The sequence below is a fragment of the Malaclemys terrapin genome, chromosome 5, assembly GCF_027887155.1.
Source record: "Malaclemys terrapin pileata isolate rMalTer1 chromosome 5, rMalTer1.hap1, whole genome shotgun sequence".
Classification (NCBI taxonomy): domain Eukaryota; kingdom Metazoa; phylum Chordata; order Testudines; family Emydidae; genus Malaclemys; species Malaclemys terrapin.
The window spans coordinates 63,111,288-63,123,805 of record NC_071509.1 but is presented as its reverse complement, the minus strand read 5'-3'; the positions used below and the strand labels follow the sequence as shown (position 1 = coordinate 63,123,805).

Here is a 12,518-nt window from a genome sequence, read left to right as displayed (position 1 = left end):
AGGTATTGAGGCACCTAACTCCCATTTTCACATAGGCTACTAAGTCACTTTGCATATTTGAAAATTTTAATTGCAGTCTTGTTAGGTGAACAAGGGAAGTGGGTGACTTTTAAGGAGCTACCTAGCAAGTTTGCAGTGTTTGCAGAGATAGTTCTGGGTCCTTCAGTTTATGTAACCATCTTGATGTCTCTTCTGTTGCCTGTCCCCCTGAAATAGTTCTGCACTGCTGAGGGAGCCCCTTCAATTTGGAAACACTGATATAAGATTAAATATTAAGCCACTGGGAAAGAGCTACTGCAAATAGAAAAGAAGATTGCACTTTAATTGATGGAAATTAAATAGATTACAACAAATAATTTATTTGGTTTCTTACAGGGCCATCTCCAAAACCCAGGGACAAAAATTAATTCAGGATTGCTGAAAGTGACATAGAAGACAACATGATAGCTGTACAGGCTTCAATCCAGTTCATGCTAATATAGTTTAAATACATTTGGCCAGTGTAGACCAGATATAACTATCAGAGAAAGGATGCTTACAATTAATTTTAGACTCATTGGGATGAATTTGGTGGGTATGGAAATTGTATGGCTGGCAATTAATGCCCATGAAAATGGGGGTTGGGGTGACAGCTCTGGGGTGGGGCCAGAAATGAGGTTCAAGGCCAATGGAAGCTGCAGGGCCAGCGTTTGGAGTGCTGGCAGTTTGTGGAACCCCCTGGCTGCCCCTACGTGTAGGAGCAGGAGGGGGACATGCCGCTGCTTCCGGGAGTCACAAAGAGCAGGACAAACCCTGGACCGGCTCCCCGGCGGGAGGTCAAGGGCTGGATTAAAACATATGAAGGGCAGGATATGGCCCCCGGGCCATCGTCTGCCCACCCTGATGTAAGGAATTTTGTTTTTAACACCACATTTGTAGCTTTGGCAACACACGTGTACAGCTTGTCCTACCAAGAAAGAGATAGCACTAAGTTTCGTGGGCCCTGGGGCTAAGGGCGTACTAGATACAGGTTAAGTAGAACTAAGGGGTGGGAGGAGGAGCAAAGATCATTAATAGAGACGCCCAGGGAGGCAGGCTCTGGCGGCTACACTTTTATCCCTCCTCCCTTAGCAAACCTCAGGGCAGCCCTGCCTGAGCGATCGCTGTTTAGTTCAGGCACGATCCCCCACCCTTGGTGTCTCCTCTTAGGGAGGGTTAATTTCCCCGTGTGAGCTCCAGCCGCTTTGCAGCCCGTCCCTCAGCCGGGACCCTGCTACCTGCCCCTCACCGGGATACCGGAGCAGGGAGCTCGGCGTCCTGAGATGCCCTCTCTGGAGACACGGTAGAGCATGCCTGGAGCTGGGAGAGGAGCTTGCAACAGGAGGTAACGTGCGTCTACAGGGCTCAACAGCCCAACCCGCCCCGCGGGAGCTGGCTCGCTGCAGAGCACGAGGCTGGGTGGGGAGGGGGCGGCAGGTTGTGCAGGAGGAGCCTGTGCCTAACACCGCGTTGCCCCTCCTGGGGCGGCAGGCGGGCGGGGCGCACGCGTGCAGCGGGGGTCGGACGGGACAGGAGGCAGCCTAGGCCTGTGCTGGGGAGAGGGGCAGCGCCAGGGGCAGCCCGGCCGGTGCAGGCGGGGGGACTACGGCCAGCTCAGCCCTGCCTTGATGGGGGCTCGGCGGGTGTCTCTTTCGTGCAGAGGCTGCGGCGTCCCGTAGCGATGCCTCGGAAGGCGGAGAAGTTTCTGCAGATCGCCCCGCACTCCCTGGCCATCGTCCTGAGCCCCGGGGCTGCGCTGGAGGCGGAGGAGGGGCGGGAGGACGGAGAGCGGCGGCAGCCGCCGGAGGAGCCGCCTGGCGATGAGCCGCCCCAGCTCGGGCGCCACCACATCGGCTATGAGATCTTCGCGGACTTCAAGCAGGAGAACATGCAGCACTTCTGGAACCCGCGCGTGACGGCGGCCGTGGCCGAGACCTTCTTCCTGGGCTGGCTGGACGAGCAGGTGCTGCTGATCCAGGGCAAGGAGGAGCACCTGGAGGTGCTGCGGGAGGGCTGGACGCGCCGCTCCCTCAAGCCGCCCGCCGGCTTCCGCATCAAGTGCCTGGGTAAGTGCAGCTGGGCTCGCCGGTGCCTTGGCTCCTGCTTGCCAGGAGGGTGAAGGTTGTGCCTAAACTCCGCAAGCTTCTTCCCCCCAATACACTAAGTGCACTATAATAGACAAGTCTCCAGGCATGCACCACTGGTGTTTTAAACACGGTGTCGTCAAACCCTACACAGAGCAGGTCTGCAGGACGTGGTTCTTGAAAAGCTGGCACTCTTTGGTGACTCTTTCCTACAGGTACACTCGTCGTTGCTCCTGCCAGTGGCGCTCACTAGAGGTAGCAATGGTAGGAAATTCTGGGTCAAAAATCCTAGTGTAGATAAAGCCAAAATGTGCGTGTTTGTGTGTGAGAAAGTGAGACTCAGTACGTGAGAGGAAAGGCAGCTGGAATGGTGCTGATCCTGAATTGTGAGTGAGGTGGGTTAAGATAGCCCACTGTTCTCTTCCTTGTTGACCCGTTCTTTTTGTCCTTAGTTTTCCCTCAAGTTTACACATTCTTCAACTGTGCTTTGAATAAATATCCAAATCAGTTATATTCCGGTGTTTTAATCAGCAATTCATGATCTTTCTCTTTAGCACTTGGGGTCAGAAGTTCAAGTAGTACACCAGTTCCTTGATATAATTTAGGCACAACCACCTCTCTCAACATCATTGTTCTCTTATCTCCATCCAGGTTCAATGAAGGATTCCCTGTACCAGGCTCTTCCTTCTGATATAATGGATAAACTTTAATGCATTTGCCATTCCTTAAATTGCACAAATCTCTGTACAATGCCAAACCTGTCCTGAGCAATGATAAATAGATTGTAAAATTTGCAGTACCTGACTGAGTTTATCTTGCATGCTGAGATATATTTCAAGGTATTACCTTTCTACCAGATAAGTGCAGCAGTACAAAGCCACTCTAGTTAACCACTTAAACTTTCTGTGCCTATTCTTTATTTAGTGGTGCTGTGCACTGAAAAAGACAATTTTTATAATTTTGCTTTCAACATATATATCCAGCAGTGTTTACTATGAACGAAAGTATTGTGGTTAAGTGCCAGGTTTGTGTTTTGATTTGGATTTTAGTAAGTTTTGAGTTTGGTAAGCAGTAGAAACTATTGACATTTAATTGTGATGTTCCATTTTATCTATATATAATCTCAGTACTTGTTAAACTTTTAAAGGACTAACTATTTGGAAACCATGTGTTCAATAGTCTGTTCACATTTTCAAAACATTTACCTCTACAGAAAAATAAACAAACATGTAAGCTATTCAATTCTGGACATATGAGTGATTTAAAAAAAAAAATTGTTACTGTATAAAGATGCATACCAATTATTTAAAGAAATTTGCAAAAATAGGCCAAACAGGCTGTTAGTTAATCCAGTAATTGTAGTAGATCACATTTCTTGAATCACTTTCTCTTTAGAGAGTGAAATTAAAACTGTAAATTAGACATATTTTAAAAAATGCCTATTGCTGTTTGAAACATCAGTCACACTTAGTCTGATTCTGTTTTTTCCACTCATCCCTCAGGTTCACTTATATCACGGGTAGTCAGTAGGCAGACAACAGGGGAAATCTGGACTGACAGATGCTTTTGAACGGAACCAGAAATCTTTTTATTTACTTATTATTTTTTATATTCTCTGGAGTCTGGACCTTGACTATATCTTGACCAAGAAATTTGGACCTTGACAAAAAATAATTGACTACCTCTGACTTTTATATTGTAGTTTCACAACAAAAAGATGAATACATTGATGGGGGGAACTTCTGAAAACTGACAAGTTTCCAGATACTCCTATAAAACATTATTAAATGTGAGTAGTGGCACTTGAATTAAGGTTTGACCTTTAACTACCCTGCTAGAGTAGTAGTCAGTTAATTACAACAGAAATAGTCCATAGTTTTATAATCTGTAGCTCCGAAAAACCCAAAACATTGTAATTTGGGTGTTCTGGGTGGCTTGAGTTTGTATGTGCCAGGATAGGTATTTTTATGGTAAAGAAACAAAGGATTAGACTAGGAGTGAATTTCTTTTGCAAGTCAATAAATGGCCTTTGAAACTATAATTGATGTGTGTCATGTTTTGATGAGTGAAGTTCTAAATAATGGTGCCTGTCCCCAAGAGAGAGATCGTGCATTCATGCAGTATTTCTGCCTGTAGTCTAGGAATTAGTGTATCCTTCTGAGTTTAAAAAGAGCGCTTTTTGTTTTCAGTATTTGTTCCAACTTGCTAAAGTACAAGAAGTTAAGCTGTGACTCTCCACTGTGTTTTGGGACAGTGAAGGATGACTCAGGAACTGAAATTCTAATGGGTAACTACCACCTAGGGGAATTTACAAACTGTAGCTCTCACAATTTCACTTACAAAGGGAAGACCTAGTTTCAGGATTTTATTTACAGGGGTAAATGTTATATTGCTTTCCATGGTTAATATGACTGACTGTGAAACAAGCTACTTTTTCTTTGTTCAGCAATTCTTTACCTCTTGTACTTTATACAAATTGTCTCCCCAAACAGCTTACAGAGTTATACAATTTTTAACCTGAGAGCATCCTTGTATCTTTTTAAATAAGACATTTCCTTTCTGGTACAAATTGCCTGAGTAAAGTTACTAGGGGAAACAAAGTTTAAATGTCTTGTGTTTTGTTGCTTAAAATCTCAACCTCAATTCTAATTTAATATAATGTGTTAGTATTTAATGTGTCTCATCCCCCAGACCCTCTTTTTGGAGTGTTTAATTGTTGTGTAATAATTGCGTATTACTTTGTATTACTGTAACAGTAGCCATAGCCATAGCCTTGGACTCCACTGTGCTAGTCGCTCTACAACACAGAATGAAAGATGGGCCCTGCCCCAAAGAGCCTACAATCTAAATATAAGACTAGAGGCAACAGATTAATTTGGTCAGATGGGGATAACAAAGAAACAATACTGGTCACATGCTAGGAGTGGTCTCGGCACACCAGCAGCCTAGCTGTTCGTTGTCAAGCTTTTTGTAGGCATCATCGTGGAGGAGAATTTTAAGGAGGATGAGTTGGTTATGCAGATTTGATGGGGTGCTCCTCCCAATCATGAGGGACGGCATGGGAGATAGCATGAAGATGCTTGTTTGAAAACTTAACAAGTGGGCAGTGGAGGCTGGCATCATGGACTGATTGCAGGCAACTGTTGACAACTCAGTAGCAAATGAGAGATGATAGGCAAGATGGGGTTTAACTGTGAAGAGCCTTGAAAGTGAAGACAAACATCTTATATTTGGTGTGATAGAGAAGGGGGAGGCAGTGGAGGGATGAAAGGAGAGAGGTGACATGGTCAAAGCAATGGGCTAGGAAATGATCTTGGCAGCAGCATTCTGAATGGATATGAGCAGGGCAAGACTGCATTTGTCAAGGCCTGAGAATTCAGTGATCAAGATGAGAGCCTGGATGGGAATTTTAGCTGTGGGGATGGATAGGAAAGGTCATCTCTTAAAGATGTTATGCAGGTAGCATTGGCCAAGATATAGCCATAGCCTGGAAGGGAGGATCTAAGAGGACTAAGCCCATGCCAAGCTTTATATCTTAAGTCAATTGTTGGGCCTGTTTCTCCATATTTGGCAGAAATTCCCTCTCACCCAAGCCAACAAAGGGTATGTCTACCCAGTAGCTGGGAGGGTGCTTCCCAGCGTGGGTAGATACCTATGAGTTCTTCTCAAGCTAGCACTGGGAAATAGTACCCAGGTGGGATTGTACTTGGGTGGCTAGCCTGAGTTGCTTCCTGTACCACTGCAGTCATGCTGCTATTTTTAGGTGCTAGCTTGGGCAGAGCTAGCATGTCTGTCTACCCATGCTGGGAAGCATCCTTCCAGCTGCTGTTTAGACATAATCAATAGGGATGTGAGGGGTAGTATAGGAAGTCCTCTCTTGCTGGTGGAAATGGTGCCCTCCTTCACCTTCTTCAAAGAGGGGTGGAGAGGGGAAATGGTGGGCGGGGGCTCACATAAGGCCGGAAATTGACACAAGAGTTGTCTTAAATGCTATTAGCCAGCAAATGGTTGTGTATGTGGAATCTCCCACCCCCAACTCAAAATGGCTATGTTTTAAATTTAAAAATAAAATGGGCCTGAAACCTGTTCCTTGTCTTCACCTACCCTTTGGAGTTATCTGCTGGGGTTAGACCAGCTGCTAAGGTAGTTTTGTGGTTCCAGTAGGGTCAGAGAAGTGGGGCACGTTGGTGGGAGGCATGTGCAGACCAAGTCTAGGGATTAATGGGGCTTGTGTAGGGGAGGGGTAATGGTGGCAGCTTCTGTTTTATTTTGGGGCGGCTGTGGAACTTCAGCCTCTATAGTGCCAACGGTTGTTGGATGGTGTCCTATGACTAACATACTAATCTGATGCTATGGTTACATAGAATGAGAAATGGAATGTAAACAGGTAATTGTATCCTTCCCATAATATGGAAATAGAACTCTAGTTCAAAAGTTTGTTAATAAGTAGCCTTGCTGAAGTGTAAATAACATGCATTTTGTGGTTTTAGCTGATGTTCTTTTGCATTTACAAATACCAGAACGTAAAGTTTGCATGTGATTTAACCCCCCTCCAACAAAGCGTTTGATATAAACTATGAAATTACAATTGGAATGTATGTGAGTGCCTGTATATGAAATATATATTTTAGTTGCAGTTAATAAGATGGGAAAGACTAACCTGCCACCAAGTGCATGTGGGTGACAATTTCAGACCATTTGTAAATAGCCACACTTGCATGTACTGTAATGCTTTTAGAAGTTTGAGAGCAAAGAAGCTATATTGCTAAAGAAGCAGCAAATCAACTGGACTAGCCCTGGGGCATTATCATCTGTTTAAATGTGTAATTGCATTTTCAGCATAATTAGGTGCCTAAAGTGTGAATGATTGCAATTTATTTAAAAGACTTCTGATGCTTTATTCTCCATTTCTACAAGTCAAAGCACTGAGTAGTAGACTTGAAACTGAAAATATTTTTTTTTGTATTTTTACATACTCTAAAACAATGACAGAATAAGCATAACCAATCATATATTTTATAATTGGTGAGTGGATATTTGGGAGCTGAATGGAAAAATCTAGCTAGAACTTCAGTGGCTTTTGGGTCTGAGGCTGGAGCTATTCTATTATTTTGGAAGTGATGATAATACAGAGACCATCATAAGAACAGCGGGCTGCTCAGCTACTGGTTTGGCTACGACAATGCAGTAATAGCATTGAACACTGTTGCTGTGGTTGACCTCTGTGCTGTCAGTGACTTCTCTCTGTGCCATGGCAGGATAGTCATGTAATCCTGTGAAACACAGTGGATTCAATTCCTGCTAATGGTGGTAGTACTTTTTACTTATTTTTGCGTGTCTGGACACTTGACGAGGAGGGTTATAACTTTCTGCCTCACACCAAGATTGGTGTGTGTGTGAGAGAGGGCTGTGGGTGGGAGAGTGTTGGCGGTATATGCTTCCTGACCTGGAACAATCAGTGGGAGAGGAAGTGTCTCCCCGTTCCCTCCCTCACTTACTCCACTGCCATGTGCAAGAGGTGTCTCCTTTCTTTCTCCTCTATGCTCACATGAATGGCATGCACAGATGTGTGTGTGTGAGGCTGAAGAGGCCCAAACAGGTGATCAGTCTTCCCTTCTCTTGTATAATGTAAGTGCTAACATTGTGCAGTGATTATAGATGCACCCTTATTTTTAGGGTGTAGGTGAAGTTGCTTAAAACTGTGGTGGTGGTCTGAGGCCCAGGACTGGCTTGTGGAATAAGGTATCCGGGGTGAGATTGGAGATTCTGTGGTTCAACAGAAACTGTTTTTTAGGAAAAGGGAGTGAGAAACTTCTGTTGTGTGTGAGAAATTAACAGAAAATGCACAAAACAAAAGGAGATATCTACATAGTGTCCAAATAATTCGTTTAACTTACCCAGATTTAAAAACAAATAGCTTTCACATATTTCTGAAAACACAGTTTCTGGTTCAAGAGCTGGGGGTGACACTGATATTGTCAGTGCTGTGCTGGTGCATGTGAACCAGAAAGTAAATGGGTTTAAGGTGCATGTGAGATTGTAATGTGCAGTAATGTAGGATCTTACCCTATTCTAGTGTAGTACAAATAGGGTGACAACATGCTTAATACTGTACTTGCAATGTTGTGTCTCTTAGGAGTGTCCAGTGCTTCTGTTGTAGCTTTCTTACACTAACCGGTTATATTTTAACAGCTTGCAATGCTTCCATTTTGAAGCTTAAAGTGATCAGAGTTATTCAGGTGTTAGGAAATTATAGGGTGTGTCTACATTTCTGCCTTGGATGGAAAGAGAGCTTTGGAAAACATTTGAAGACTTGGAGCAAGCTGAGTCTGGCATACTAAGGGTGCTGGTGGGGAAAATGGTTACCTTATGTGAACTAATAGCTGCCAGGCATGGAATTAATCATGTGTGGTAGAACTGATTGCAAGCTTTCTTGTAACTTTGCAATGTTCTGTAACTTTACATCTTTAATGAGGGTTATAAAATTAATGCTAGAAAAACACTCCCTATTTGACACCCCTTTCCTTTGCCTCCACTATTTAATCTTTCTTATCCTTGACACTGACCTCTCCTCCTTTCATGTCCCCCGTGCCAATACAAATCAGCCTGTTGCTACCTCACCAATGCTGTTTGTGGGTATTTCCAACTCAGCAGAAATCTTTTCATGTCTTCATCTCCTCTTGCATTGCCTGTTTGTAGCTTCCTCCTTTATTGCTTATGGTTGATCTTTGGGTCCTAGATGTTATTTGAAAGGCTTTCATACATTTTATGGAAAGGCCATGCCTTTTTATAAGCACTGTATTAACAGTGGGTTAAAATGAAGTTACCAACCTTTACAATGATTCTTTTGGTCCTGCCCAAAAGTAGTCTCCCCACTTAAGAGCTGATATTTGAAACTGAATTTTCAAGAATGTCTGTGCAATAATTAAACTAAATAGCACCAGTTAGCACAGTTGGCTCTATTGGAGCATTGTCCATTGTTTATATGCTACCATGCATAACAGTGGAGAGGTTATTATTACAGCTTTTTGAGTTGAAGCTAAGTGCTCCCATTCTCTGCTTTCCTCCCTCCCAACGAAAAATTAACACCCCCACTAATTTAGCTTTAGAAATTCTTTCACGGTGATTTTCTAGTCATTAGTGGTTGACTGTAGGATGTGTAGGCTACGAGACATTAAATGCTATTGATTTATAGCCATTCATAAAACATGTATTTTCTTTTTCTTAATCTCCTTTAAAACTTGAAAATTTCTTTTCAATGCGTGTGTGTTGGGTTTCGTAGTAATAAAACCTGTGAGAAGGAGGTTACCACACACTCCTATGCACCCTTTGTGTGCCTCTTGGTATTGCCATGGGAACTAAGGGGATTTTGGCAACATTTTCCCTCCTCCCCCTGAGCTGAGTAGTGATTCCCAAATAATTTTTATTTCCATGAAGCATTTATTAAGATTTTAAAAGAAGAATATGACAAGAGTAACAAGGTAGGGTGAACTTTTACACTGACAGTATGATGGGGAGATGCTTACGAATTTGTCAGAAGTAAGATTCTCCTCACTCAGGCAGGATCACGTATTTAATATATCTTGTAGTTTTTCAGAGTGTGGGAGGAAGAAAGATTCATAGGTAAGAGTGGGGGAGGGAGAGGAAGGAAGATTGATAGGCATTTGCCATGTATCACTTGTCAGAAACAGTTCCATAAGCTAATATTTTGATCACCTGGCAGTGAAACCCTCCTTAAGCTGAGTAACGCTAATTGGATTTGTGCATTTTCCGTACAGTAAGCAACTGTATACGGTGTGTTTAGTTAATCATGGTTTTCAATACTTCACTGGGAAAATAAAAAGCATGAATGAAAAATAAATACATCATCATTTTTCTTCTCTCGCTGAAAGCAGCTCCTGATCCAGAAGCAAAGCCAAATACACTGGTGCATTGTATTCATTGTGCAACATGAATAAAGGATTTATAAGGTTAACAGGCAGCTAGCACTGTATCTCTCCCTTCCCCACCTCTCTTTCTCCCCCTCCCCCCCCCCCTCCCCCAGAGAACAGCATTGTATACCAAAGAGTACTTGGTGGTGGTAACAACTTCAGTAGTAAACTCTTTCCATACTGTCCAAGCTTTTAGTTCAGCAAATGTCCTGTATATTCTAAAGAAAAAATGACATTGAAAGAAAGTTAGCATTGCTAAGTGAAGCACTCAGAGGTCGGGATATGCCAAAGTGAAAGTTGTACAGGCAGCCAGCCGTAACACTTTCCCTGCCATAGTTCTTCTCCTCTCTACCCCCCCACTTCATAAATCTCCCCTGGACCTGTCTCTTTTCAGTTTGCAGTTGGATGGTGCACAGTGAATGAAGCAACTGTCAGGTATTATTCTCACTATTTAATATGGGCTCCCTTGCCTTATTTATGATATGCCATTCAACTTCCACACTGCATGACCCTCTGGATCCCTGACTGAGTCTCTATGCCCCTGCCTCTTTCACTGCTGAAGTTGGAAGGTGTGTGACAAATGAGGCAGGGATTCTTCAGATAAATGTGCCAGTTATTATATGACCGTTGTGGAAGGGCATCTGTGTTTCTGTCTCCTGTGATCACTGCTGTTTTCTGGATGCCTACTAGCTCCTGACACTTCCTATTGGCATAAGAGGTCACAAGAATTGGGTGGGGTGGGGGGGACCTGTAGTCTTTTCTGTATATCTGTGCACACAGTAGGCGGGCACTTTTGGAGCGAGGGAAGTACTAAGAACTCTAACTCATTGTTACTTCAAAATAATTAACATATAAATTGACTCTTGCTCTCTTGGACTACTGTAGGCATTGCAGAGTGATTACACTGAACAGTTGTTTTTGTCAAAACTTGTTTTCAAGATAGTACTTCCCCCTATAATTAAGCTTGTTGCTTTTATCAAACTAGTTGTTAATTCTGTAACTCTGCATAGAACATAAAGAGGCTTGGGAGGATTGTTTAAATTGAGAGATGTGTGTAAATGTTGACTTCAACTGACACACTGAAATTGACAGGGGGAAATAGATCAGTAACAGCCAGCGGGAGTGCAGCCTTTCCCCCCACCCTTTACATCGGCAGGGGCCAGGTGTCACCAGCCCAGCAAACCCACTGCAGCCCTGCTGTCACAGACCTGCTCCCCCTCTCCTGTGACTGCAGGGCTGCGGAGGGTTCACTGGGCTGCCGCAGGGCTGGTGGCACCCGATCCCTGTACAAGGTGTGGGGAGAGGCTGTTGTCCTGGCGGGACAGAGCATAGGCCTCCAGCCAGGAATGGGAAGAGAATGATGAACCCTTGGCTGTGGAGGAAGGAGCCATTCAGCAGTGGGGTGGCCTCCCCTGCAACCTGGGAGCAGTCCTCTTCGTGGCCCTGGCCAGGGATCTCTGGTCTGCCCCACCGGGACAGCAGCCTTCCCCATGCTTTGCGCCTGGAATGATCGAGTGTCACTGGCTGCAGGACCTTGCAGGGAGCCCCAAGCAGCTCCTCTGCCACAGTCCTGCTCACTCACTCTCCAGTCAGGAGTATGGGAGCTGTCGCAGGGCAGGAGCTGTTCAGCAGCACCCTGCGGCTGGGGGCTCATCCTTCTCCTTGCAGTCCTGGCTGGGAGTCTCTGGTTCCCTGGGCCAGGACTGCAGCCTCCCCTGAACCTTGCACCAGGGTGACTCAAATCCCTCGGCCGTGCTAGGAGCCCCACACAGCCCTACTGTCAGTGCTACCCTAATTATAACCCCACTCCTCCCTCCCCTTTAATTTCCAGCAACTGTAAAAATAAAAAATAGTTTAAAATGACAATTCTTGAAAATAAAAAATTGATATTAATTGTTGAAATTTAAAAAGCAAATTCTGCCAAGCCTAAACATAAACATCTCCTCTCTAGGCAGCAGAGTGAGTTTTCACTCAGTGTAATCATGTGTAAGTATGGTATCACTCTGTGCTGAACAGGAATACTGGGGTGTTTATTATCTTGTGTATTTATATTCTTCTAAGGTATGCTATAATTCCTGCTTTTGGTTTACAGCTAAAACTTGTAATTATTTATTGTCAGCACCCAATCCATTCAATGCATTTAAGTTATAGAAAGAAGTAAAGCTTATACTGTTTCTTTGTAGATCTATTGAACTTCCATTCATTTTCTTTTGTTGATTTGTATTCTACTAGAGGGGCTCTCTGTAGGTACAGGAGTTCATGAAAGCACTGTTCTACTAGGAATTGAGCTGGGGGCTCTTGAATAAGTCTTTTTCTTGGTAATGCAAATCATATAGAAGTATAAACATCTTTGTTTATTTTAATAGTGATCCTTTCCGAGGAGCTACAATGTTATTACCTGAAGTTATATATACAGACTATAAACCTCTCCTATCTTATACCGGCTAGAAGAATTAGTCTACTTCAGATGAAGGGAACTCCAGAA

General features: G+C 43.9%; 1 protein-coding gene across 1 annotated transcript; it reads left to right on the top strand.

Annotated features, from left to right (window-relative positions):
- Positions 1-904: 904 nt before the first annotated feature.
- On the top strand, positions 905-3,232 carry LOC128838163 (storkhead-box protein 1-like). Its single transcript, XM_054030107.1, has 3 exons — positions 905-1,363; positions 1,679-2,084; positions 2,754-3,232. Exons 2-3 carry the CDS (start codon positions 1,700-1,702, stop codon positions 2,810-2,812), a joined length of 444 nt encoding a protein of 147 aa, XP_053886082.1. The 5' UTR covers positions 905-1,363; positions 1,679-1,699; the 3' UTR covers positions 2,813-3,232.
- The last annotated feature ends 9,286 nt before the right edge of the window (positions 3,233-12,518 follow it).